Genomic DNA, 27,785 nt, shown 5'->3' on the forward strand with positions numbered 1-27,785 from the left:
CGAAAGGGGGCTCAGCGGGGGAACACGCCCACGCGGTGGCCTACAGGGAAACACAACAAGGGAAACAGGCCCGTACGGTGGCCGAGAAGGCACTGACTGCCGAGGCTGGGTGGTACGGTGGCCGAGAGGGGGCGCAGAGAGAAAATAGGCCTGTACGGTGGCCGGCGGGCGCTGGGCGTTTCCCGGCAGCCGTCGCGCGGTGTGTAAACAACCAACATGGCCGCCGCTAGGTCCTTGTGAGCGCGGGCCGGGCCGGGTGGGCCCGGGAGCCTGGGAAGGTGGGCCGGGCGAGCTCGGGGCCGGGTCCAGGGAGCCCCTGCTGGGGCGTGCTGCGGCCGCGATGGATTTCTCTAGGTTCCTAGCTGATGACTTCGAAGTGAAGAGCTGGGTGAACGGGGCCTTCCGAGCCGGGCAGCAGGACGCGCCGGGCAAGGTGGACGCGCACGCGGCCACGCTCGTGATGAAGCTGCAGCTCTTCATCCAGGAGGTCAACAACGCGGTGGAAGGTGACCGAGCTCTACCCTGCTCCTTGAAGCTTTTACTGTATCAATGAGATTCGCCAAAGAGCTGGGGAAAGTCCTTCCTCTGCCCCTCTGCCTAGGGTGTCATCGGACTAGCTTCTCTGGGGAGGTGTGACATCTTTTATTAAACCAACTAAATAGTTGGGAAAGCTGTTCTTGGCAAGCTTTGGGGCACAAACACCCTCCTTCTCCCAGGTAGAGGGAGAGTTTGTGCCCAAAAGCTTGCCAAGAACAATTTTTTCCAGCTATCTAGTTGGTCTAATAAAAGATATCAATGAATGTAGAACTGTAATATAAATGTAAGCAAGAATACAAATATGACAGTAAAGTAGGGCCAGCCATTATAAAAGCATTGTTCCTGCTCCAAAAAGTGACATCCTCAAATACAAAAATGCTTAGGTGGCAAGGCCAGAAAGGATCTTGGAAAATCATCATGTCCAGCCCCCTGCACCAAGCAGGAAAGGTGCTAAATCAAATTAAAGTGAATCATATATGGTGATAAATCAAAGCATTAACTTATAAAAACGTTGGTCTGCAGTTGATCACAGTGCAAAACCAATGTAGTGATGAGTTATCAGTCATATCAACAGTAAAAGGTGTTTAGCTCTGATCGCTTCAGCCTTATAAGCAAAAGTTGTGAGACATATATTTAGTAAACTGTATCTGTTTGCTGGAGAAATAACAGGTATCGCATCTCCCCAAAGAACCTTTGTCTGTCTACGTCCTTAGACCAACATGGCTACAACCAACAGCCTTAAATTAGACTTGTAGGAAGATGTTGTGATCCTGGATCTAGGTGATGGTGCTAGGAGGAACCAAGTGCGTGTATGTATGTGGGGATATCTGCTTGTTAAGCTGCTTTCAGTGTGTCCTGACCTGCAGCATCTTTGGCTGTTTCAGGTCAGACTGGTCTCAAAAAGGATTGTCCCTGATGCTTGGCATCGCCCCCCATTATAGATCTGGGAGCCTTTATTGGGTATAGCATCAGGCCCTCAGGAATTTGTGCACATCTGTGAGGGTTTGTCTCATCCTACTTTACTGCTTTTTGTCCCTGCAGAAACAAGTCACCAGGCGCTTCAGAACATGCCGAGAGTCCTGCGGGACATGGAAGCCTTGAAACAGGAAGCAACTTTCTTGAAGGAGCAAATGATCCTTGTGAAAGAGGATATTAAGAAATTTGAAGAGGACACGGCTCAGTCAATGCAGGTAACTCGTCTCCTTGGTTAGTATCATCAGTGATTCCCTGGCTGGGTATGATTGCCCCAGTCTCTTGTATTGAGCAAACCTCAAGACTGGGAAGCTTTATGAGAAGACTGTCTGTGTTGCAATTCCAGGAGGGCTGTGGTAGCTCTGTGCAGCAGCTTGAGCTCAGGGGGCTTGTGAACACAAGAGGGAAAGAACGTGGTGGTAGAAGTCAGCCTGCTTATAGGATTATTTGCTTTCTGGATTGCTGAAGCCATCCTGTTGCACTGCAGCACACCCCGAGGCTGTGGGATCCTGTGTGCGATGAGCCTTTGTCTTTTTCAAGCAGGACAGACAGTGAAAGCCCTTATGGCTTGGTAGCGTCTCTGCACTACAGTAGTTCCATTCCTTTCAGCTGCTTCAGGTTTTCAGTTCTTTTTGAGGAGTGTCAAAAATTGTTGTGGAGATGCTCTTCGTCTCCTTGTGAGTGAGTGGTGATGCTTATTCAATACAAAGGCAGTTGGATTTCCTAGAGCTGGATGGGGCATGGGGAGACCAGTGAAAGGCTTTTCTCAGGCAGATGATGACCACTGTATGGTGGAATTGTGAGGTGGAAACATGGGGGACTAGGGTGACATCTTTTTATCCATTCTTATATGCACTGTGTACCAAAGAAGTGCATGGTGAATGCAGGACCCTTTCTCATCTCTAAGACAAGTGTAAGCCACCAAAAAATAGAACAAACTGTGACAGAAGCTGTTGTGAACTGAGGAGCAGTGCTAAGTGCTCGAGCAGTGAAGCACAGAAACCTTGATTGTCTAATTTAGTTGCTCTTGTTGTTTATAGTGTGCTGTGGAGTGTTTCTCATATAGAATGGATACTGAAGATATTTAATTAAGAATTCCAACCTAGCTTAAGCTTTTTCAGCATGGACATTGATTTTAATCTCTTGGAGAAGGAAATTCTCTTGTTTTGTGCAAATCCCCTGAATTGTGCCTTGTGAATCCACCTTAGCCAGCTTCCTCATGAAACTACTGTTTTGCTGTTTCATCTGCTGTTTAAACCTATGCACAATAGAGCAGACCTGCTTCCGTTCCCAGATCAAACAGCTTGCATGTTTGCCTCCCATTCTGTTGGGCAACAGCTTCATCTCTGCTTCAGGTCCTGGTGGAGATCGATCGAGTGAAATCCAGAATGCAGCTGGCTGCCGAGTCACTCCAGGAAGCAGACAAGTGGAGCACTCTGAGTGCAGATATTGAGGAGACCTTTAAAACTCAGGTGGGTCCTGGCATGAACCTGACCATTTCCAGACCTTTGTCCATTGTTGCTTCCAGAACATTGTAGTGAAGCCTGGGACTTGTTTGCTACTGTCCTGACGAACCCTGTAACTTGCTTTGGTGGCAGGACGTGTCTGTGATCTCTGCCAAGCTAACCAGCATGCAGAGCAGCTTGGCAATGCTTGTGGACACGCCGGACTACTCAGAGAAATGTGTGCACCTTGAGGCACTGAAGAACCGGCTGGAGGCCCTGGCCAGCCCTCAGATTGTCGCTACGTTCAATGCTCAGTCTGCGGGTCAGTGCAGCTCAGCTTCTTTTGTTTTTGATATAGATTGTTTATATGCAGGCAGAGGGGAAACTGTCTCCTAAGGAAAATTAGGATGCTCTAAACAGCGGTGTGGGGTGGAGCAGCCTTTATGATGAGCTGGCAGATTGGGATAGCCTTGTCCTTCCTGATCACCCTCTCTACTGCTGAATTTGTCCTTTGTTCTTTTCTGCCCTGCTCCTTGTTTTGATCCTTTTCTCTGTACATGCTTTTCTTCCCTGTCTCTAATGTGTTTGGCTGGGGTGAAGGGGAGGGGTGTTGTCTGCCAGAAACCTGGCTGTTGCCCTAAGCTGCTCATCCCTGCTCCAAGCAAGTGGCCTGAAGCTTGGGGTGTGTTAGATGTTCACATGCCTACTATGTCTGAGGGCACTGGGAGCAAAGGTAGAGATTGGCTGCTTTCAGCAACTGGCTGCAGCGTGGCCTGCAGTCACAGGCAGACACTAATGAGTGTGGTGGTTGGGGTTATGCAATTTTCCATTATGCCGCTGAACAACGCCCAGGTTAGCAAGGTGCAGCTGGTGTGTATCTAGGGCCTCTGCAGTTGCCTAACTGAAGTGCTGCCAAATGTATCCAGTGCAGATCCATGTTGTAGCCAAGGGGCAAATTCATCTGGAAATGGCTTGACTCTTTATTGCCTTGTAAAGTTGCATTCTAAAGGGAGGGCATTTTTGGTCTGTACTGACTACCTGCCCCTACCTTCATACCATCAGTATCTTGCCTGGGAAATGTTATCTATTGCTCCTGTTCCAGTAGGACCTAAAAGCCCCAGTAGGTATCAGGTGCTGTTGTGCTGGGTGCTACATAAACTCAGGCCAAGAGGTGGCCCATGCCCCAAGGAACTTGCTGTCTAAGTGAAAGCATTGGTATTGAAAGCTTCGTATGCTCAGGTTCTTAATAGAGACACTTGACCTTTTCCCATCCCACTACCAGCACCATCTCCTTTCCTCTTTCCCCTTCTCACTCCTCTTCTGTCTTTCCCTGCCACTCCTTACTCTGATCTCTTTCCTCAGGTTGTGCTCCTCGCTGTTGCTCTTTAGTTTCTGTATCCTGTTGCTTTCATAGGGTGCCTGGCCTTTTGTAGGCAGAGGCAGGGGTACAGTAAGGTTTCAGAAAGCCTTCTCCCTTTTATGGTGAAAGCCCCCCAAAAAGAGCAGGTTAGAAACAACCAGCTTGATGCTAATGCTCCTTAGCAGGATCTCCAGGTGGCTGTGATAGGAACTGCCAGCAGATGGCACCTCTGCACTGGATGTGTGTCTTTTACTTGGGCCAGTTATTCAGGGTGTTTCACTGGCTTTGAGGTAAATACAGCTGCTTGCATATTTCCTTGCTCAGGTCCCCTCTGGAGCAGCTGGCAAATGTACTTTTCCTTTCCTTTGCTAGCATTTCTTGGGCTTTTCTAAGGTGGAGTTTTTGTTGGACCCTGTAGTGCAACCCTAATGCAATCCAGCAGCAAAACAGAAACAAGGTTTTAAACTGGTCATTGAAAACACTTGTGAACCCAGCTGCTTGCTGTAGAGACAGCCATAGTCACTGCTCCAGATATACAAAGAGAGCAGGGAGCTCTGGCGAGTCTGGATTGGCAAGATTTGAGAAAGTTCTAGCTGGGTCATCAGTCAAAGTGAAGAGGCCACTAATTTGGGTGTTATTGCAGGGGGTCAGTGAAGGCAGAACTGCAGATCTGCCAAGGCCTGGAGAACCCTACTTGTGCATGGGGAAAAGACATCAAATCTTTAGAAGGTTTCCTACTGTTACTGGGGGCTGGAGTCACTGCCTTAGTAAGGGAAGTTGAAAACTCATTGATCAGTGTTCTTCACTGCCTACACTATGAGCGTAGATTCAGAGGCCACTGTGCTCCTAGCTGGAAGGAATGGGGCACTCTGAGGGTCTCATCACTTTCTCCACATACTGTGATGCAACCCCCTCCCCACCCTACCCCACTCCACTGGATCCAGGCTCTTCTGTTCTTGGGGTGGAAGATTTTTTGTCTAATTTGTGTGTCATGCAGGTTGGAAGGTGACCTGTTAATTGATGTTTGGTGCTTTTTCTTTGTTTAGATCAGGCCAAAGTGTTTGTGAAAGTCTTCACTGAGATCGATCGGATGCCCCAGCTGCTTGCATATTACTACAAGTGTCACAAGGTATGCCTGAGTCTCCTTTAAATGGGGCTAATGAAATATGGCATTGGTACTTGCTGTAACCTGTAGGGGGAGCTGCCATTCTAGGTATGTCACTTGTCCAGGTAAACTGAGGATGGAGTCCCCTGTCTCATCCTCTTGAGCCTGCTCCTGGCGCTGCCAGCTTTGGTTACTCCCCCCGGGGGTGGGGGACTTTGGGAATAAGTTTCCAGAAGACTCCTTGTGTGCCTTCCCCAGGCAGCAAGCATTCTGCATGAGAAGGACACTTGTACTTGTCCAGAAGTTTTTTGTGCCCCAAGAAAGCGTTTGCTTTTTTTCCTCCATTCCTAGCTTGGGGTTTCCGGTAGAAACTTTACTGGAATTTGCTGGCTGCCGAATTTTGCAAGCTTTTGTCAGGCAAGTCTGGAGAGTGGAATTCTGGACAGTTGGGTGATCTTAACCTGATCCTTCAAAGCCTCTCATCACTGTGGCCTGTGGGAGGATTAGGTTCAGGGCAGGGACCTGCCAAATACTTCAGCTGCGGTGTTGGTTTCAGTCTCATTTATGAGCAAAATACCAGTGTTAATTAAACCTGTGAATGGGCCAAGAAGCCGTTAGCTTCATTTTGGAAGCCTGAGACCCTTTCAAGGTGCAGTGCTATAGCAAGGGCACTCACTGTTTTTGAGGACAAGCAGCTTGCATTAGAATTGTGTCTACTTGAGGTACATAGGCCCAGTTCTGTAATGTATGACCTCTGCTACCCTTGCAGGTGCAGCTGGTGGCAGTCTGGCAGGATCTTTGTCAGAGCGATTTAAGCCTGGATCGGCAGCTGACTGAGCTGTATGACACTCTGCTTGGAACATGGCACTCACAACTCCAGTGGACCATGCAGGTACAGGTGTTACTAGCTAATGTCAGTGTAGTGCATAGGAGGGCACAGGACAGGAATGAGCATGGGCTCTGCTAGTGATGATAAAGCTTGGGCTGTCCCAGTCTGTTCCTCTCTGATAGAGGACAGGCTTGGAGCTTCTTTCAGGTTCTAGTGCATCTGCCCTCACAGACAGGACTAGAGTGCTGACTAAACCAGGGGCAGCAGCACTGTGTTGTGGCTGTTAGAGCTGCTCTATCTCTTTTATCTCTATCTTAAGTGAAATCTAATTAGTCAGTACTGCATTTTGTACTGTTGCAAAACCTTTGAAATTCCTGAATTTCATTATTGCTGGGCCTGGAGGAGACCCTGGAAGATCACTCGACTGGCTTGTGGGGTTCTGTCTGAGTAGTGGGGGGGCTTCTGCCATTAGCCTGCAGCACTACAAGAAAACTGGAACTGCAGTTTACCTTGCACACCTCCCCTGTAAGGCAGTTTGCTTCCCTCCACATTGACCTGGAAACTTTGTGCCAGATCTTGCTGAGCCCACAGGAGTTCTCACCCATGAAGGGTAAGGGAGATTTTTATCTCCAGATTATGTAGCTTGTAATAAGTCTTGAGACTCTTTCCTGCAAAGAAAGCCAGTCCTTTCTTGAAACAATGTATTTTTCCCTGCATAATAATTAGACATGAATCATAGTTCAGATGTTGACTTATTTACTGCCATGTTTTGTTGGAGCTTGTTTTTGTGATGGTGCTTGCCATCAGGGCCAAAGCTTGTATCACCCTTGGGTTTTCTTCTGAGCCTTCATTTGAACAATCCTTTGGTATAAGTCATTTCTCTTTCCCATTCTACCTGCTGTCCAGGCCTTCCCACTGTGGGATAGGCCCAGGTCTGACAGTGAGATGTACAGGTCCTGAGACAGAGAAGCTGATTAGCCAGTCAGATGGATCATAAGATGAGCCCCTGCAGGTAGAGATGAGGGCTGCATCTTGAGAACACGGAGCTGGCCTTATTGTGGTCTAAAGGCAAAGGTTCCTAGTGGGTTACATCTGTCTGAGTCTAGAATATAGTCCTTCTCAGCACTAGCCTCTGCCTGCCCTTGCTGTGGGATGCTCTGTCCCATTTCCTCATGCCATATGCATTCTAAGGTGCTTCTTTAAACAATGTTTAAAGGCAGAGACCCTGTTTGCTACTGCACTGCTGTTCCATTGCCCACTGTTTGCCTGTCTTTCACTGGTCCCATCTCTCATCAGTCTCATAGATTTGTTGCTGCCTTAGACAAAGTGCTGAGTGAATGACAACTCTGTCCCCATGCAGCGTCGTCAGCCTCCTCTGTACATAGGCCTGTCTTCAAATGTACTTACCAGCACTAGTTGGGATTGCACTAGCTAGAGAGGATCCAGTGGCATGTCTGTATGCACAGGGTAATGTTCTTGGCCTGCCTAAGCTGCCTGCAGATAAGCATGCACCACGGTTCTGCTTTGGGGTAATTTGACTCCCACAGTCCATGCAGGACTCCTGTGAGCTCTCGCATGGTTTTTGTTGATCAGACTGCTCTACCAGCCTTCATGGGAAGGCATTGGCCTGTGGCCGAGGCACCAGGGCTCTGTACAGAACCTGTGGCTGCTTTCTGTTGCCAACAGTATTTCCTTGAGGTGATGTAGGCTCTGCTAATAGCTTTTTTTGCTCACGCAGGTTTTCAAGAACCCCCACGAAATCGTGACTGTGCTGCTGATCCAGACGCTAGGGGCATTGGTGCCTTCCATCCCGGTCTGCCTCAGCACCGCAATGGAGCGAGCAGGTCAGGAAACAAAGCTGACGAAGCTGCTGGAGCTCTATGACACCACCCTGCACTTTGCACGAGGTCTGGAGGTTGCGATGCTGCCTAATCTACGTAAGGATTGTTATTTTCAGTGTTCTGCTCTGCTGCGCACGGTATTTGTGTAATCCTCTGTTAAGTCCTGGGGTTTTCTCCATGGAAAGTACTACTTCAGAAATGCAAGGCCATTATATTTATTCTACAGAATTTACTTGGTACGTGGTGTTTGTACCAAAACATATATTTAACTTGCTCTAAATATATTGACACAATCACAATTATGTTTACTGAAAGAGAGCTGATATTGCCTCAGTGCTTTGAGTAAATAATACTTATCACTTTTTTTTAACGAGTGTTAGCATTTCTTTCCCCTCAGACAGAAAAATTGAGTTAGAGAAGCTGCTTGACTAGTTTGGATGACAGAAGCCAAAGATTTGGGTAGTTTCCTGAGCTTATATCATACTTCTGTAAACAAGAAGTTGTTTGCTGTCTCAAATGCTGTAAGGGAAGTTTTGTTTAAAAAACATTTTATTTGGAAGTCAGAAAAATTGAAGGTGCCTTTCTGTTGATCTTGAGGTTTAGAAAAGCCAAATTTTAGCCACAATAAACCACTGGGCCAAGCTTTATTTCTGAAATATGTATCAGTCTATTGCCTAAAAGGCTCAAGGTGCCTTGCAGGACAGGTAGATAGCATTTTCCCTGCCTTGAGGCATTTGTGGTCTCATTTCAGAAATGACTTGGTGGGCTATGGTTGCAAACTGTGAGAGACAAGGGAGGAGAGAGGATGAGGGCATCAGTATCCAGACCACACAGTAGTAATTTAGGCTCATGTACAGTTTTAATCTGTGCTTATTGTAGGATAATCTTAATTTGGCAGGGTCCCTTGAAAGGCAGCTTTTGGGACCATCATATTTTACAGCTGTTGGGTCATCTCTAATGCTGTGTTTCCTGCCTTTGGTTGTTTTCTGACTCTGTCCTCAGCATGTAATCTTAGCTTTTTAACTAATTGCATTTAATTGTGATGGCTTTGGTATTCCAGGAAGTGTGGCTGTTTCACCCGTGTACTCTGTCTATCCTTCTGATTCAATGTTAACATTCACTACCCACCCACTGGTTGTACTTAACTAGAATAGGTAGCAAAGAACTTGGAGAAATGAGGCCAAAGTCTGTAAGACCATGGATTATAGGAAACTAGGCACTGAACTGTTAACTGAGTAAAAACAGCATAATTTATTTACATATCAGCCTGCGTGCTTCTAAAACAACATAGTGGAGCGGAAATGGTCCAAGAATAGGGGAGTTGAGTGATAGATTGACAAGGAGATATAGGCTTCAGGTTCACTCGGTCTTGGCTGGTAGTGACTGTGCAGGGGCCTATGTGGAATGAGTTGGTGTCATTCATTTGACGTAGGGATCAAGACCTGTTAGGCTGGGTCAGACACAAGTTCGGGCTGATCCTGCATTTTGTCACTGGATGGTGGAGGCTGGGATGGGTGACAGCTGGCAAAAAGTCCAGTGGCTCAGTTTGGTCTCGGATTTCCCAGAATATGACTTACAATTCCCTCAAAGTGCTTCTGGAATAGGAGATCTTGGCCTTACCTGTTTGCTAAAAAAGTGCTCAGTTCAGCTTTACAGCTGTAGGCATTGTTCCAAGGTGTATCCCAAGGCACTTGGTACACTGGGTGTCTGCACACAGCTCTGTGAAGGTGTACTGCGTGCCACTTCAAAACAGCTGCTTTAGCAGCATGCTCATTTTTTATAATCTAGGCTTCTGATTCCTTGCAGAAGAACATAACTTGGTAAAAGTGATGGAACTGGTGGAAGTGGTATATGGTCCATATAAGCCCTATCAGCTGCAGTATGGAGACCTGGAAGAAGAAAACCTCCTCATCCAGATCAGTGCAGTGCCCCTGGTAATGTAATGTTCTCTCCTTCCTCTGCATATTATAAGGTCACGGGTCACTGCAGGCTAGTGGTTGATACATTTGTTTTGAGTCCATAGCTGCTTTGCTAATCTCCTTAGGGTGATCAGAAGGGAGCATGTAACCATTGGTGGAATGCCCTGCTTTCATCAATGATTATTAGAGCAGCTAAGGAGCGTATTCCTGTGAACTATGCCAAGACGTGGTGTGATGTGGTTATTTCAGGGGAACTCCTAAAAGGAGGGGTCGGGATGAATCTTCTGTGTCTTCTGTTGTTCAGGAGCATTGGGAAGTAATTGACTGTGTCCAGGAGCTGAACCACTCAGTGAACAAAATCTTCAGCTTGGCTTCTGCAGCTATCGACAACTGCATGAAACTCACTGATGGACTGGGCGTGTGTGGACTCCTCAAGGCCCTCAGAGCTCTTTTTGCCAAGTAAAGCAGTTCTGTTTTGCTAGCATGCTGCTCCCAAGAGTGAGGGAGTGGTCAGTGGGTGGCTGAGCATGGGGAGGGGAGGGGGTTTCTTGTATTGTTAGCACTCGGGCATGTTTCATGTAGATTGAGAAAGCACTTTGCATAATCCCTGCCTGCATGATCTCCCGTTCTGCCACTTATCTCAGCCAGCAAAGGTGTCTCAATGTGTTGTTTCCAGTGAAAAATGAGAGATACATGAGGCAACAGAAAATGCTCCTAACGCAGCAGTTCCCAAATTCTGACAGATTGCGTACCACCCATTTAAAATAATACAAACTTAAGTACCACCAGCAAATTTTTGTCATCTAAAGTAATTATAATAAATCTGTTAATGCATACCAGTGACAGGTGGTCTGCATACCACTGGTAGTACATGCACCACAGATTGGGGACTGCTGTACAGCTGCAGTCCTGCTGAATTTGTGTCTGCAGCAGCCTGTAGGAGGAGCGGGGTGGGGGGTAAATTAAGACAGTTCCCAAACAAAATGCTCCCTGTCCCTTGCTTCCCCTCAGGAGAGGCAGGAGAGAGAACAGATGTTGCTCAGTGCATGACTGCAGTGGAACAGGAGCAGCCTTAGAGGCTTTGGCTCATCTTTTCTAGAGCTGTCGTTATGGCTTGTGACAGCAGAAATTCCCTGCTGGCAGTGCTGCAGGTTGGTTCCCCGTTGTGGATGCAGAGCAGGTTACTGTGACTGGTGTGCTAGGCTTCTCTCAGCCCCTGTGTAAGTTTGTCTGTGTCACTAATCACCACATATACCTGTGGGGGAGCTTTAGCAGCAGCCCCCAAACCCACATTTGCCTTCCAACCTTCATTTACCCCAGTCACTCAGCCTTTGACTGCAGGCACAAGTGAGGTATACATGGTCCTGCACAGTTTGCAGGCCTCTGGGCACCCTTTACCACAGTCTGGCAGAGCACAGCTTGGGAGTTGCTGGGGCAGGGCAGTGAATGCCTTCACTGTACTTCCCTGGTGAAGGGCATCTTGTTCTTTGCTCCTTGTTTGAGACAAAGAGAGCAGCTTGCAGCAAATGCTACTGTCTTGCTTTGCAGCCTGAGGGCTTTTTCCGTGCCTTTTTTTTTTTGCTCTGTTTCTCCCATAGGTATGCATCTGACTTCACCAACACTTTGCAGTCTGTACGGAAGAAATGCAAACTGGATGATATTGCTTCAGATTCCCTCTTCCAGGAGGACTGGGCTGCATTCCAGAACTCCATCCGGTAAGGGGGTGGGCAGAGTTGGGCTCCTGGGGCAGCAAACACCGAAGCTGTCACTTAGCGTTTGTCCCTGAGTCAACTCTGGGGTTTGTGTGAAAACTGAAGGTGTAAAAACTTACCCTAAGATGGGATTCTTCTGGGCTGTGGTGTTTAGCTTCTTTTTCTCTGGGTTTGGCAGGTCTTCCTTGGAAGAGGGAAAATCCCTACTCTTACCCCATTTTGGAACCAAAGCTCAGATCCACAAAGCACTTAAGTACCTAACTCCCGAATACCTTGGTGTACCTGACCCCAGTCCTTGCTGCTAATGCTGACTCTTCTTTGCCCCTTCCTCTTTAGGTCTAATTGGAGTGAAATTTAACACATGCTTTTGTTCCTGACAAGATATTAATGAAACCTCTCTAGCATTCTCTCATTTGACCCAGTCTGCCTACCCGAATGGCACAGATGTGGGCAGTAATCTTTCTAATTCACCTGCTTCTGTAGAGACAGGCTGCTTGATGAGGCGAGGTTGTGACCTGGGTGATGAAACTGGTTGCAAAACTAGAGTTATTTTTGTTCTTAATCTTTAAGGGTGTCTCTTCCAGGGAATGTAGCCATGATGGATTTACGTGCAGCTTACTAAACCTCAAGGCAGTTAGAGGCACGACTGCTTTATCTGTTGGATTGTAGCCACTTCAAGGCTCAAGGAAGGAAGGACACTCTCTGTTATAGGCCTCCGATAGGATCTGCTGTAAGGTTTACTTGATATCAGACAGTTGTGGTTACGATGTGACCCACCTTATTCAGATTTTGAGAGCAGAGCACTAGGCTATGCCTACCTTGCACCTGTAGTAGCAGCCCTAGATGGTTGCTGCATTTGAAACGTCATATAGTCCAGTCCTTGGAATCTGTAGCTAATGGACAAGCTGAAAGAGCAATGTCTCCCCTCAGAAGAGCTCTTGCTTCTCCTCAGTGATGAGTTTTTCCTTAAAGCCCCTTGTATAACAGAGCCAGGTGAAGGGAGGGAGACTTGGTGCTGTCTGCCCCAGGTGTGACCACGTGGCATATTTTGTTCTTCCCTCTCCCAGAATAATAACAACTTGTGGCGAACTCCTTCGGCAGTGCGGGGACTTTGAGCAGCAGCTAGCAAACAGGTAAGGAGGGCTGGAATGACTACTTGTATATCCAGGCTAGAGGAAACAGCCCCCAGGGGCTCCCTCTTTAGGCAGGTGGCCAAGGGAATGTGAGAGCCTTTTGCTAATCACAACGAGCAGGTTGAGTGATTTAGTGGATGGTGTCTGTTAGCTGACGCCGTGTCTGCCAAGATGCAAATGTGTAACAATGGCTGATAAAATGTAGGGCTGAAATTAAAAGAAGGCAGTAGCTTGAAACATTGCAGGGTTATTCAATGACACTGGAAGAACATTTTTTCCCCTTGTGCACAGTTGGCTAGAAGCCTTGCCTCCCCTCTCCCTCCCCCAGCCACCAGAGACTGGCCACAGCTGGGCACTGGATGGAATGGACCACACTCTGAGGCAGTATAGGATCCCCTTTGGGCTGCCTGGCCTGCGTCTTGCCCACATGTTAAGACGAAGGGGCCTGGTTTGGGGGTGAGAAGGAATTTGCGCCCCCCCAGCTCAGACTGGTAGGGCCCTGCCACCCTCTGCAGCACAGAGCATGGTCCACCTGACATAGCTTGCCTAATCAACTCCCTGTTGTTTCTGGCACCTGTGCCACAAGTGGCACCTTCATTTTCCCCTCTTGCTTTCTGCCCCTTGCGCACAGGCCGGGGCTGAAATGCCTTTAACTTAATGGAGTCCTTGGGGGATGTTGGGGGATCTGGGTGGAATCTAATGGCCTGTGATAAACAGCAGGTAAGACAGGTGAGATCTGCTGGTCTCATATGGTCTTAATACTGAGGAACTATTAGAGAGAGAGAGGGGGCCATGGATAGGAGAAGTGGGCCAGTGCAGATGCTTTGTTGCATAGGATTGAGGCATTTGCATTTGTTCCATGGTAGCAGGTCAGTCAGATTTCTGTCAGTTGTTGCTCTTGGGAGCCTCTGGTGTTCCTCTGAGCAGTGGATTGGTGCACCTGTGAACTTGTCTGCTACAGGCAACTTCCATGGCAGCCAAGACCATCTTGGTGATCTTGGAGAGCTCTGAGAGCTGTGCAAACAATCACAGCTCCCAAAGCTTGCAGCAGTGCCCATGTGCAGCACTGCTGAGGCTGTTGTGTGCTCCAGAGAGGATAGTCTGCCAAAGGGCATCCTATTGGTAGGGCACAAGTAATAGCTCTTGGTAGGAGGTGGGGATCAGGCAAGAGGACGACATGCCCCGGCTGCCCTCCCTCCCCCAAAAGCTGGGTGTGCAGTAGGATGTTGCTGGTCCCAGTTTGGGTGTTCTCAGGTGCTTTGCAAGCCTAGTGTTTAAGTGTCCCCCCAGTCTCTGGAGCTGTGTGGTGTTACCATTCCAACACATGGCAGTGTGTGGCCCTTCTTTCCCAGTTCCTTTCCTTTGGCTATGAAGGATCCTGCTGGCACCTGTAGCCCAAGGCTGGTCTCAGGGTCACTGCAGAGCCATGTGTTACATGCTGTTTGCCAGCCTGGGGAGGAGTGGGTGAAACCAAGCATCAGGCCCTCTTTGCACAAACTTGCAGACTACACTGGTTGTGGAGCTGTTAGGCTGCCCCTCCCTTCCCCGCTTCACTCAGTGTTGCACTCTCCTTCACAGGCCAAAGCTGGCTGCATTGGTGATGTTGGGGGATGCAACAGCAGAGCCTCCTAAGACAGGGCTGCAGCTGAGGCCAGGGCCCATGGAGAAGGCTCAAGCAGTCGCTCAGGGCAGTGAAGTGCTGACTCCAGTGGAGTTTGTCTGTAAACTTTGGTTTCAGGATTTTATCCACAGCTGGGAAGTACCTCTCTGACTCCTACAGCCCCTGCAGTTTGTCCGGCTTGCAGGATGTCAGCCTGGCTGACAAGAAGAGCACAGGCAAGAACCCCTGGCAAGAATACAATTACCTTCAGAAAGAGAACCCAGTTGAGCATGCCAGCCTCCTGGAAACCCTCTACACCATGAAGGTAGGTGAGCACCCCTGCTCTGAAGCACTGTGGCCTTGTGGGTGGCAGGTTGGCAGACGGGCTTGGTGCTGGTGCTTCCTGTGGATCAGGTTCTCTCCGAAGACACCTGGGCCTAATTCGTGTGGCGCTACTAAGAAGGAAATCTCCCTCTCTGGAAACTGCAGCCTCACAGCATCTCCCCAAGGCATGGCGCTCTGGTCGCACACTGCCAGCTGCTTGCTTTGGTGCAGAGGAGCCATCCAAGGCATTAGGTCTTGGAAGGTTTGTGTCCAAGTCCCCTTGAGTTTCCAGCTGGTACATTGTCTGTCCAAGGCTTTCTCCCCTGCTGACGTCTCCATCCTGAAATGTAATTCTGCGGGAGCGTTCATGCATGTATCTGTAAACAGGGTAAAGCGACTCTTGAAAGTTATCTTCCTGTTGCTCTAATTTATGTACATTTACCATCATCAGTCACTTGGAAGAGGAAAGCTAAGGTTATTTATTCTGGCTTCCTTATTTTCTTAAGGTACTCTGAACTTTTTGGTATTTAATATACACATAATTCATGCAGCTCTGTGCTCAGTATTATACACTTGCCCTACATAGGAATAGCATTTTTTTTCCATGTTTAACCTCTTTGTGCAGAGCTGTTCCTTGCTTCTGAACATCAGGTCAGCTGCTTTGTGACCTCTAAGCCTGGTCAGCTAAAGGTCACGTTGGTCCTTCTCTCTTGTCAGGATTATGGGGAGAAGGAAGTGCCAGGGCTCTGTCAGAATCTCTCTGGGACTGCGCATTGCAGTGGCAGCTCTGCCCACTGATCACGTCTGCCTTTGTGTATGACCGGCTCTGCTGGCTGGCACAGAGGGAATGTGGGACCTCTTCTTCCTGCTTCCTCCCAGAGGTGTGACCTTGAGCAGGAAGCACTGGGGGTGCTGTCCAGTGGAAACATGTCCAACTGCTGTGGGGAGGGCTCTATTTTGAGTCTGTGCTGAGCCAAGTAAAAGCCTTCTTTTCAGATGGTTTGACTTATGCCTCTTGGGGCCAGTGCAATGATGTCTGTATATGTGTGTCTCCTTTTTTGTGCTAGGAGAAAGGCACAAGTAACCATAGCCTGCTGTCTGCATCTCGAACTGCCCTAACCCGCCTCAACCAGCTGGCACACCAGTTGGCATTCGATTCTGTTTTTCTTCGCATAAAACAGCAGCTCTTGCTCATTTCCAAGATGGAGGTGAGTTCCTGGGATGGTTCCTTTGATCCAGCAGGAACCGTGGTAAAATCTGGTAAAATCATCTCTCTGCACTGTGAGGGAGACTGGGATAGTGATCCTGTGTCCCTTTCCTACTGGGGCTGCCTTCAGGCCCAGGTGATCTCACCTCTGGGAGTTTCCCAGATGTGAAGATTCTGCCTTGGGCTGAACGTATGCTTCATGTCTGGGGTGTTGGTCTTCAGGATTCTGACATGTGTGGACATCGTTTATGTCATCTGCATGTGCATTGCACAATGAGCAGTGTAGAGTGCTTGAGAGGTGGCTCTTATTACAGATTTCTCAGACCTGATTTCTCTAGGGGGCCATGGACAATTCTACTCTGTCACCCTGTGAGTTTACTCCTTTCCTGTAGCCATGTGGAAAGTGTCTTTGTCTGGTTCTCTGCTTTGATCCTTAGGGCTGGAGCTCGGGTGGCCTTGGCGAGACACTAACTGATGACCTACCAAACTTCAGCCTGACTCCCCTGGAATACATCAGCAATGTAAGGGCATGTGGTGATCTGTCCTGGAAATGGCAGGGTGCTGGGGACTTTCTGGTTTGTTTCTACGCAGGGATCCAGCTGCTCTCTGTGTGAGGGCAGGTAAAGCCATATTATAGGTGTATCGTATGTGTCCCCTGTCCCGTCCCATCCCGTGTTTCCCTCCCCAAAGGATTTGCAGTTTTGGGGGAATCCTTGGCTTGGGTCCTGTTGTTACCAGTGCAAAATAGTATTCAGGGCTTTGAAAAGCCCTGGAAAATGACCCACTGCTGGGCAGCATTGCTTGAAGTGCCGACTCTTGCACTGGTAGGATATGCGGCTGCTTCTGAACGCCATGCTGCTTACTGACAAGGAGGCTTTTGGTATCTCTTCAGAGACTGAAGAGCCTGGTCCCCAGAGCAGGTGTCACACAAAAGAAGCCCTGTTGTACTAGTGACTTACCAAAGAGCTTGATCCCTTCTGCCCTTCCAGGCTCTGGGAGCCTCTCTGGTCTTTCTACACCTGGAGAGGTAGAGGAGTCTTTTTTGAGTACCAGCATGATGGGAATGGGATGGGGAACATGGGCCAATTGTGTTGGTGGGTCTTGCTGCCACAGCTTCATAGATTTTGTAGGGCTGGAAGGGACCTTGGAAGATCATCGAGTCCAGCCCCCTGCCCAAAGGGCAGGAAGTCAGCTGGGGTCATAGGATCCCAGCAAGATAAGCATCCAATTCTTTGATTCTGTTCACTGGTGCAGGCTTGGAGGTTGCTCCCTTGCCTCCCCCCTAGATTCATAGATTGTAAGGCTGGAAGGGACCTCAGAAGATCATCAGGTCCAGCCCCCTGCACCAAGCAGGAGAGATAATGGGGTCAGGGGACCCCAGCAAGGTGACTGTCTAGTCTTCTTTTGAAGATTTCCAGGGTAGGCGATTGCACCACCTCTGGAGGGAGCTTATTCCACAGTCTGGACACCCTGACTGTGAAGAAGTTTTTCCTACTGTTGAGCCTGAATTGGTCTTCCAGGAGCTTGTGGTCATTACTCCAGTGTTTTCCCCTTGGGTGCCCTGGTGAACAGTTGCTCCCTGTAACCTTTGAACAGGGAGAGGGTAGCAACTCCAACGTCTGCCCTGGTGAGCCAGGCTGTGTTGGAGATTGAGGAGAGTGGAGCTTGCTCAGTAGGTGCTGATGACTTGCTTGATCTGCCGTGTAAATGTCTGCGTGGCACTGATGTGTGCAGCGCATGCTGCTCTCTAACAGGGTATTGGCCTTTGAAAAAGTGCCCCTGCAGTGAAGGCAGTGCCTGCGGTGTTGCTGCTTTCTGCTGCATGGAGCTAACAGTGAGGTACTGCTGAGCTTTGTGGTATTCACTGCACAACTTGAAACCAAGCCACTGTGCGGAGGTCTTTGTCGAAGTGCAGAGGTTCAGGGGTGATGCAGCTGGTAAAATGGAGAGGGAAGCTCCTGCTACTAATTTTGTAACCAAGCTGCCAGTGCTGCTTTCCTGAGGGAACACTTGACAGCACACATGAGCCCTGGATTTGTTTGGCAGCACATAATGGCAGTTTAAAAACCTCAGCACCGTGGGGCTTTGGGTCAGCTCACAGAGGGACTCTGTGTCCATGTGGGCCAGAAGTAGCACCTAGGAGCCGCCTGCCTGCCTGCAGGGGGTTGGCTTTCCAGAGCCTCCTTTCCAAAGCTGCTCGTTAACCTGTGGCTGGGTGCAGAGTGTGAGTGCTGTACATCCCGGGACCAGGATGGAGCTTAGGCAGCCTTTGAAACCAGTGCTGCTGCTTGGCCTAAAACATGCAGGTGCCATTGAGACTGAGACCCACGCAACTGCACTTGCTGTGCAGAAGAGCTGTCCATGGGGTTTAGTGTGCTACCCAGGGAGGGCAAGTGTCTGGGTGGGTTCACGCAGCATGCGTTTGCTTTGGGCAGCCTCTGTGTCATGACAGCATTTTGTAGCCTCCCCACTACAACTGAGCTGCTGTTTCCTCTTCTGTGGTGCGTTTGGAGCAGGCTTTTTGGTTTCAGTCCAGAAAACAAGGCACCAGTCCCCCCAGTGTCGAGGCAGTAATTACAGCCCTAGGCCTGCTTACCTGTTTTTCTCGCCACAGTTGCCTCTGTGACTAGTCCCTTGACTTTCAGAAAAAGACTTCCTCTTGCATGGACAATGTGGGCCAGTGGCTGGGAGGGGGACCTGGTTTCTGGAGGGAATCGAGGTTGGCAGCTGTTGGGCTTAGTGGTCAGGCCCAGCCCCTGCCCCACTCCGTGCCATGCTGCCTTGCACGTGGGTCCTAACAACATTGTGTTAGATTAACAGCCCTTTCTCTTTGCATTGCAGATTGGGCAGTATATCATGTCCCTGCCACTGCATCTCGAGCCGTTTGTTACACAGGAAGATTCTGCTTTGGAATTGGCATTACATGCTGGAAAGCTGCCATATCCCCCAGAGCAAGGTAGGACGCAGCTGAGCCAAGTGCCTGTGCAGAAGCCCCATGTGGCTTTGACATTACAAAGGTGGAATGACTTGTGGTTAGGAGGCCTCTCAGGACCTCAAAAAAAAAAAAAAGGCTCAGTTAGGCTCTGGAGTGGTGAGAGACGCACGGGTGAAGCCTGCTGCATCCCCGCTCCCCCGAAGCCCCCCAGACACCCCCTCAGCAGCCGCAGAGCCCCCTGCCGACCCCCAGCACAGCCTGAGGTAAGCGGGCTCGTGGTGGGAAGGGGTTAACTCCTCGCTTGCTGGGAGGAGGCCGCTGCCTGGTGCCGGCCGGGTCAAGCCCCTGCCCAGGCCCCTACTTGGCCCAGCCCCCCAGGGAGCCCCGCGACGGGAGCCGCGCAAACAGGCGCTCGAGTTAGCGCGGAGTTCGCACGGGGAGGGCACGAGACCCTGCCTGTGACCCCCCCCCAGAGTAGTTAGCCCCAGCCATAGCCAGCCTACCAGAGGCATGACACGGATGGGCACGTGCTGCACCCCGAGGGTCCCCTCGGGCTCTGCGGCCCCCCCCCCATCGGGCACCTTGGAGACGGCCGCCCAGACGGAGCCCACGGTCCCGGGCTCCACGCAGACGGAGCCCCTGGCTCTTGGCTGCGGGGGCTGCCTGTCCCTTTTTCAGGCTCTGGGGCCTGGGAGCACGGCCACCTCCCCTTGCGGGGTCTGCTCCCTGCTGGGGTCTCTGGCACGCCGGCTGGAGGAGCTCCAGGCCGCAGTCCAGAGACTGCGTGCCATCAGGGACTGCGAGCAGGAGATAGACTCCTACTGCCAGGCCCTTCTCCCCCGGGAGCCGCAGGGGAGAGCACCGTCTCCCTCCACGACTAAGGAGGACTCTGGGACCTCCCGCTCTGCCCAGTCAGGGGCATGGACCGAGGTGGTCAAGGGCCCTAAGGCCCACCGCACCAAGGCCCCTCCCTTGCCGGAACTTAGCAACAGGTTCGCACCTCTTGCAGCCCCGGCAGAGCCTGCTCAGTTGCCAGCTCCTGTAGGCAACCCAGGCTCGACCGCAGCTACTGCCCCCGCTCTCCCCAAGTCAAAGCGAAAGGTGTTTGTTGTGGGAGACTCCATCCTGCGGGGCACTGAGGGGGCATCTGCCGCCCCGACCCCTTAGCCCAGGAAGTCTGCTGCTTCCCGGGGGCCCACATCCGAGACATTGCGGAGAGGATCCCGCAGCTCCTCCGGGCCACAGACCACTACCCCATGCTCCTTATTCATGTGGGCACCAGTGACACGGCTCGGACCACCCCCAGCCAGGTCATGAGGTGCTACAGGGAGTTGGGAGCGGGGCTTAGGGGTCTGGGAGCTCAGGTGGTGTTTTCATCGATCCTCCCAGGCTCGGGCTATGGGCTGAGGAGGGAGAGCAGGATCCACGCAGTCAACCAAAGACTGCAGCGCTGGTGTTATCAGGAAGGCTTTGGCTTCCACAACCACAGCCCGCTCTTTGGCGAGAGAGGCAGCGAGCTGCTGGGAAGAGATGGCCTCCACCTCTCTCCCCTGGGGAGGAGGCTCTTCTCAGCCAGGCTGGCTGACCTGCTTCACCGGGCTTTAAACTAAGCCCACTGGGGGATGGGGGGACTACTGCCACAGCTGGCCCACTGAGCGACCCTTGCAAAGCCAGCAGACCAAGGCACTTAAGGGAGCCCACCCCTGCCTCAGCCCTGGCACAATCTGTGGGCAAGGCAAGAGCCCCCAAGGGCACGCTTGCCTGCCTGTACACTAATGCCAGGAGCCTGAGCAACAAGCAGGATGAGCTCGTCCTCCTGCTCAGTGCAAAGAATTATGACGTCATTGGGATAACGGAGACCTGGTGGGACTCCACCCATGACTCGACCACGGTTATAGAGGGCTATACCCTATACAGGAGGGATCGTGTTGGCAAAAGGGGCGGGGGTGTAGCTCTCTGTGTGAAGGAAAGCTACATGTCCCTGCAAGCTGATGTTGGCGACCGGCATGGACAGCTAGAGACCCTCTGGGTAAAAATTCGTGGGGAATTTGGCACAGGGGACACAACGGTGGGAGTCTACTACAGACCTCCCACTCAAAGTCCTGAGCTTGACCAGGAGTTCGCCCGGGAACTGACTGAGGCCGCTTGCTCCAGGACCTTGGTTGTCATGGGTGACTTCAATTACCCGGACATCTCGTGGGAAGATCACTCAGCTAAATCCGAGCGGTCGCAAAGCTTTCTCTCGTGCGTGGATGACCTCTACCTGACTCAAGAAGTCTATGGGCCAACGAGAGACAAAGCGCTGCTTGACCTGGTACTGGCTACGGGGGACGACCTAATCGGCGACCTAGTGATCGATGGGAAGCTGGGTGACAGCAACCACAAGCTGATCACCTTCACCATCCGCCGTAAAGCTGGCAAGTCAGTCAGCAACACAGAAGTCCTTGACTTCAGAAAAGCCGACTTTGACAAGCTCAAGGGGCTTGTCGGTCAGGCCCTCAGGGACCATGACCCCAGGGAGATGGGAGTTCAAGAAGAGTGGTTGCTTCTCAAGGAAGCGATCCTCAGTGCACAAGCTAAATCTATTCCAACACGGAGGAAAGGCAGCAAGAAGGCAGAGCAGCCCTCCTGGCTCTCCAGGGACCTAGTGGACCTCCAGCGGCTAAAAAGGAAAACCTACAAAGGATGGAGGACGGGATTCACCTCCAAGGAGGATTACGCCGCGCTGGTCCGGTCCTGCAGGGAGCAAACCAGGAAAGCCAAGGCTGCAGCTGAACTCCAACTAGCTTCAGGCATCAAGGACAACAAAAAGTCCTTTTTCAGATATGTGGGGAGCCGGAGGAAAAGCAAGGGCAATGTTGGACCCCTGCTAAACCAGATGGGGCAACTGACAACTGACGCCCAGGAAAAAGCCAACCTATTAAATAGGTACTTTGCGTCAGTCTTTCATCAGTCACACGGGATGCCCATGCCTGCTATGGGACAGGGAGATCCGGGTGATGGGGATCCCCTACCCTCCATCAATGCTGACCTCGTGAAGGAGCACCTTGAGAAGCTGGATACCTTCAAGTCAGCCGGCACTGACAACCTGCACCCCAGGGTACTCAAGGAGCTGGCGAGCGTCATAGCCCAGCCCCTGGCACGGGTCTTTGAAAACTCCTGGCGCTCTGGTGTAGTGCCCAAAGACTGGAAGAAGGCCAATGTGGTGCCGATCTTCAAGAAAGGGAGGAGAGTGGATCCGGCTAACTACAGGCCCATTAGCCTGACTTCTATCCTGGGGAAGATCTTAGAAAAGTTTATTAAGGAGGCCATCCTTGAGGGACTGGCCCAGGCTAACATCCTAAGGAATAGCCAGCACGGGTTTGTTGCGGGTAGGTCTTGTTTGACCAATCTCATTTCCTTCTATGACCAGGTGACCTATCACCTGGACGAGGGAGAAGAGATTGATGTCATATATCTTGACTTCAAAAAAGCTTTTGATCTAGTATCCCATGATCACCTCTTGGCCAAACTGGCCAGTTGTGGCCTTGGCTCCACCACGATCCGTTGGCTGGGAAACTGGCTCCGTGGTCGGACCCAGAGGGTTGTAATCGATGGCAGTCACTCATCGTGGTGCCCTGTGACCAGTGGGGTCCCTCAAGGCTCTGTCCTGGGACCCATCCTGTTCAACATCTTCATTAATGATGTGGACACTGGAGTCAGGAGTGGACTGGCCAAGTTTGCCGATGACACCAAACTTTGGGGCAAAGCATTCACGCCAGAAGACAGGCGGGTGATCCAGGCTGACCTGGACAAGCTCAGCAAATGGGCAGACGAGAACCTCATGGTGTTTAACACCGAAAAATGCAAGGTTCTCCACCTTGGGAGGAAAAACCTGCAGCACCCTTATAGGCTCGGCAGTGCTACGTTGGATAGCACTACAGAAGAAAGAGACTTGGGGGTCATCATTGACCACAAGATGAACATGAGCCTGCAATGCGATGCTGCGGCTAATAAAGCGACCAAAACGCTGGCTGGCATCCATAGATGCTTCTCGAGCAAATCCCGGGACATCATTCTCCCCTTGTACTCGGCCTTGGTGAGGCTGCAGCTGGAGTACTGCGTCCAGTTTTGGGCTCCACAATTCAAAAAAGATGTGGAGAAGCTTGAGAGAGTCCAGAGGAGAGCCACGCGCATGATCAGAGGTCAGCAAAACAGATCTTACGATGACAGGCTGAGAGCCATGGGACTCTTTAGTCTGGAAAAGCGTAGGCTCAGGGGTGATCTGATGGCCACCTATAAGTTTCTCAGGGGTGACCACCAGGATCTGGGGGAACGTCTGTTCACCAGAGCGCCCCAAGGGGATGACGAGGTCGAACAGTCACAAATTCCTGCAAGACCGTTTCAAGCTGGACATAAGGAAGAATTTCTTTCCTGTCGGAGCCCCCAAGGTCTGGAACAGTCTGCCAGCGGAGGTGGTTCAAGCACCTACATTGAACACCTTCGGGAGTAAATTGGATGCTTATTTTGCTGGGATCCTATGACCCCAGCTGACTTCCTGCCCTTTGGGCAGGGGGCTGGACTCGATGCTCTCCCGAAGTCCCTTCCAGCCCTAATGTCTATGAATCTATGACTTATGCCCGAAGTGGTGCAGCACCGGTGCCTTCTCAGCACCCTTATTTAACATGTCAAACTGCAGTGGCTTCATAAATGAAGGTCTAGCTCCTGCTGTTGCTGTGCCTCCTGCTTTCTGCCAGCTCTCCTCCTTTTCCCCAGCTCCCTTTCCTGTTCTGGTTTCACTGTAGGTGCATGATGCACTGAAGCAGGTGGGCATCACCCAAAGGGTCCTGATGGAGACTAGTGTTTCTAAGGAAACCATTTTGTGCAGTACAGTAATTGTGACAGTTTAGAGCTTTGAAGGCCAGAAAGAACCATCAGGTTGTCTAAGGCCACCTATGTATCGCCAGCCGCCACATTTGATTGAAGTAACCTTAGATGAATCCTGAAGAGTCAATCTAGACAAAGGCACTTCAGCCCTAAACTGTGCTAGAGGCAGAGAACAGGAGAGACTGCAGTACCAGCCATGCTCGAGGCCCCTGCGTCAACTGGCAGCCATGTAGATCAGATGTTCCCAGCAGGCGAAACTTGCACCTAGATCCTTACATCCTGACCTGGGGCACATCCCTCCCTGACCTCAGATCTTATCATCACCCTGACCCTGAGCACGTGAGCAAGGCACGGTAGCCAGTCCCCTGGGAAAGAGGTTCTCTGTCACCTTACAGCACAGCTCACCCGTGTCCAGTGTCCCAGTGGCCTTGGCCACAAAACCCAAAGTTTATCGGGGGAAGAAAACCCCATCGTGGACCCTGCAGACAGCCAGCTTCAGCTCTATGGCCCCAGATGGGATTATAGGTGTTATCTTAGTGCTGTGAGCAGCCCAGGCTTGGGGTGCAGTGCAGGTGTCCTGTTCTTCCTGCTGCCTGTGAAAGAAAGGAGCAGACTGAGCCCACAGCCAGGAGGGTCTGTTTTATGGATAGATCACAGAGTGACTCTGAAAGCTGGCAATACCTTTGGAAAACATCTAATTTCATTTTAAAGATACCTGGCAAGTGAGCCTTCCCCACCTCCCATTCCTTCCTCTAGCAGGCTGTAGCCATGCGTGATTGCCCTCCCTGCTTTGCCATCATATCCTCTTCCAAAGCTGAATGTATTATGCTGCCATTTCCAGCCACTGGATGTTGTTCTATCACTGCCAGCAAGGGTGGCAGCACATGGGCAGTGTGGTGGCAGATTGCAGAGCACTTCACTGGATAGGCTGCACCAGACACTGATGGCAATGTGCTCTTGTTTCCAAACAGTGTTTGAACTCGGAGTGGGGGAAGTGCTGGTAGTTTCCACCCCATGTTCCATTGCTTTGTGGTTAAATTTGGGATTTCAGACAGGCTCTCTCTCTCCAGCCTCTCCTGCTCTTCCATGGGCTTCCTGAGAACCAAGGCCTTGCAGCTGAGCTTGGGAAAGCGAGAGGGCCTGTCTTCTGCCCTTTAAAAAGTTACCCGGATTCCTGCAGAACTGTGAGGACTTACGGTTTTTTTCCCCACAGACATCCACTTCCTGCATCAGCCCCATGAAAAGCTTTTGGTGACCTGCAGGCTGCAAGCAGGGGAGCCCCTGGTGTTTTCGTCTGAATGATACTGCTGTTTTGGCAGGGCTCGGTTCAGCCCCCAAGTCCATGTGCCCCAGTTGTGCCCTCATCCAAGGGCAGAGTTTGTAAAACTCTCTGCCACTCAGATTAAATAGGAAAAAATGTTTGCTTTGTTTCGGCTGGGGCTCATTTGGGATTAGAAGTGTCATATAGCCTCGGGAGCTCTCTCACTTATGATGTGGGTCTGCAAACACTGTCAGTCACTGATTTCCCTGGAAAGGTAGCTGCTGTGAGGCCTGGCTGACAGTTTGCAGCCCTTTCCCCGGAGCATAGAGCTCACTTCTTGAAACCCAGGGAGTTCCCTTTCAGTACCTTCCCTTAATCCCTGGAATGAAGTGTCTTGTCTCATCTTCACTTGCCAGTGATTGTCCTCATCTGTTGTGTGCAGCTAATCCTGCCTTTGTGAGCAGGAATGAGTACAGTGTCCTTCCCAGTGGCGTGGCTGCATGGCTCATTTTGCAGTGGCTGATCTCTTCCTGTTTGCTTTCACGGACAATGGAAACAATGTGTGGCTTGGTGACTTCTTCCTCCTGTTGCTTTCTGAGAACACAGTGGCTTTAGCTCTCAGCATTGAGGATCATGTCTTATTAAAGTTTTCATGTTTGTTTGAAGGGTCTTTATGAGTTTCGTAAACACCTTCCTTGCGGCAGTGAACAGTGTGTGCCTGGAACATGCCTCAGTATCTGAAGGTTTTGTAGACGAAGTTATTAACTGTTTCTTCTAACATAGTAAATCAGCATGAGGCTAGCGACCCACTGTGGAACAAGCCAGTGTGGTGAGGATCCCAGTCACTAATGAGCACTCTTTGCAGGGGATGAGCTGCCCGAGCTGGATAACATGGCCGACTACTGGCTGGGTTCCATTGCCAGGGCCACGATGCAGACCTACTGTGAAGTGATCCTACAAATCCCAGAACTCACTGTTCACTCCACGAAGCAGCTGGCCACAGATATCGGTAAGGCCAGAGCAGAAGCAGTCCAGAAAGCTTGCTTTCCACTTGTAAGAGGAGGCTTGGAGAGTAAGGCTTATAGGACACCCCCACCTCCTTGGAGGTGCTGTTGATCTCAGCCTCCATTGTAGTCTCTGTTTGCAGAGGGAATGTAGCGGGGCTTCACGTTATGCCAGGCTTGCTCCATACCCAGCATATTGAGGCTTTTGGTGACATCGTGTTCTGGGCGAAGAGAGCTGACTTATGTCTCCTTGCCTCACCAAGCATCCTGCTCTGAGCACCACAAGCCACCTTCTTGGCACAGCGTGACCTTGTTTAAGTACACTAAGCACCAGTTAGAACCCAGACCGCTCTTCAGGAAGCTGGGCCCTTTTGACCAGTGCAGAGATGATGGTGAGAAGAGAAGACTTTAGGCCATGGGAACAGTTTTAATCCTGGCTTGTTACTGTGCACTTTTCCTTGAGGCACGCACATCCTGGTGTGGGGAAGGGCTGTAGAATGCCTTCCTCCCAGATAGCACTGTGGGGCACTCCTGCTGGACCAGCACCAGAGACCTGGGGCCCATCCCTTAGTCCCATTTACTTCCCTTCTGTGTAGTGCAGAAGGTACCTGAGGATTCTTCCCAGGGCTGGAAACACTTGGAGCAAGTAGCATAAAACAACATCAGCTATTGTCTCCCCTTGCCATGAACAGGTGGCAGTGGGCTGGGGAGTGGAGCTGGGGTCATCTGGGCTCTTGAACTGATGCATATTAGGGACGAGTGCCTGCTGATGTAAGTCAAAGCAGCCCTAGGGCTGCTCTCGGTTAGGTGATTTAAAGGAACACAGAGGCCCAGAGCTGGCTGATCGCTACTTTGGTCTCTAGTCTCAGCTGGGAATGAGTTTGGCATAGCTGAGAGTCCAGCCATGAGCTTGTCTGGAACATGGAGGTACTGGCTTGGCAAGGCTGAGTCGTGGCTGTTCCCAACTTCCACATTTAATCCCTAGTGGCCACTGAAGGGTCAGGCTGTGGAAGCTAGGACGCTGATCCTTCTTCCCAACAGTCCCTCTCCCTGCAAAAGGCCCTCTGCAGTTCTAAGCAGGTCTTTTGCAATATGTGTCGGGGCCCTCTGCTCCTTGCCATGGTGCTGAACATCTGGGACAACTGCCATGCAGATGCAGGTTTGAGTGGAGCCTTTGCAGTTCCTGTAATGCAGCTAAATGTGGCCAGGGAATAAGACCTCCATCTGCCAGGCAGCACAGCAGGAGCCCAGCTCCTTTACAGCCCTAGATGGGATGCAGTTGATGGGGAGGCTTCCTTGGGCTGTGATGCTGTTTTGGGAGCTGGTTCCATGGGACATATCACAACTTTCAAGTGCACATATATCTTTTCTTTTGTAGATTATTTAATAAATGTGATGGATGCCCTCGGCCTTCAGCCATCCCGGACACTCCAGAACATTGTCACGCTCTTGAAGACCAAACCAGAAGACTACCGGCAAACAGCCAAAAGCATGCCCCGCAGGTTAGCCAGCACCATCGCCACCATGAGAGGCCTGGAGTACTGATGCGGAGGCTGTAACAAGCTGCAGCTGCAGGTGGTGTCCGGACCTTGTCTGAACTGAATCTTTTCTCCACAAAAGTTTCTGAAGATTATGGGACCTGATTGGGGGAAAGGGGGTTTATTTGTGAATTGTTTCAATAAAGGTCTTCCTTTGGCAGGGTGAAGCGAGCTTTGCATATCACTAGAGATGAAAT

The 27,785-nt window shown here is 50.7% G+C and overlaps 1 protein-coding gene across 2 annotated transcripts; it reads left to right on the forward strand.

Moving 5' to 3' along the window:
* Positions 1-195: 195 nt before the first annotated feature.
* Positions 196-27,755, forward strand: COG7 (component of oligomeric golgi complex 7). 2 transcript variants are annotated; one of them, XM_090024771.1, is made up of 17 exons: positions 196-506; positions 1,579-1,727; positions 2,865-2,981; positions 3,108-3,276; positions 5,361-5,443; positions 6,189-6,311; positions 7,987-8,185; positions 9,896-10,023; positions 10,313-10,467; positions 11,607-11,723; positions 12,788-12,853; positions 14,592-14,778; positions 15,845-15,985; positions 16,422-16,505; positions 18,826-18,940; positions 25,912-26,055; positions 27,429-27,755. In XM_090024771.1, the coding sequence occupies exons 1-17, from the start codon at positions 341-343 to the stop codon at positions 27,593-27,595; spliced, it is 2,310 nt and encodes a 769-aa protein (XP_089880897.1). In that variant the 5' UTR covers positions 196-340; the 3' UTR covers positions 27,596-27,755. The 2 variants fall into 2 exon arrangements, with proteins under 2 accessions (XP_089880897.1, XP_089880898.1); XM_090024772.1 differs by lacking the exon at positions 15,845-15,985.
* Positions 27,756-27,785: the final 30 nt, after the last annotated feature.

Source organism: Crocodylus siamensis, chromosome 12, assembly GCF_052110815.1.
Source record: "Crocodylus siamensis isolate JL-2025a chromosome 12, ASM5211081v1, whole genome shotgun sequence".
NCBI classification, from domain to species: Eukaryota; Metazoa; Chordata; order Crocodylia; family Crocodylidae; genus Crocodylus; species Crocodylus siamensis.

Excerpts from the sequence above, each read along its gene's own strand:
- COG7 (XM_090024771.1), top strand. The coding sequence starts at position 341 with ATGGATTTCTCTAGGTTCCTAGCTGATGACTTCGAAGTGAAGAGCTGG. Across the intron at positions 8,186-9,895 it reads TGCGATGCTGCCTAATCTAC|AAGAACATAACTTGGTAAAA; the intron begins GTAAGGATTGTT and ends GATTCCTTGCAG. Across the intron at positions 14,779-15,844 it reads AAACCCTCTACACCATGAAG|GAGAAAGGCACAAGTAACCA; the intron begins GTAGGTGAGCAC and ends TTTTTGTGCTAG.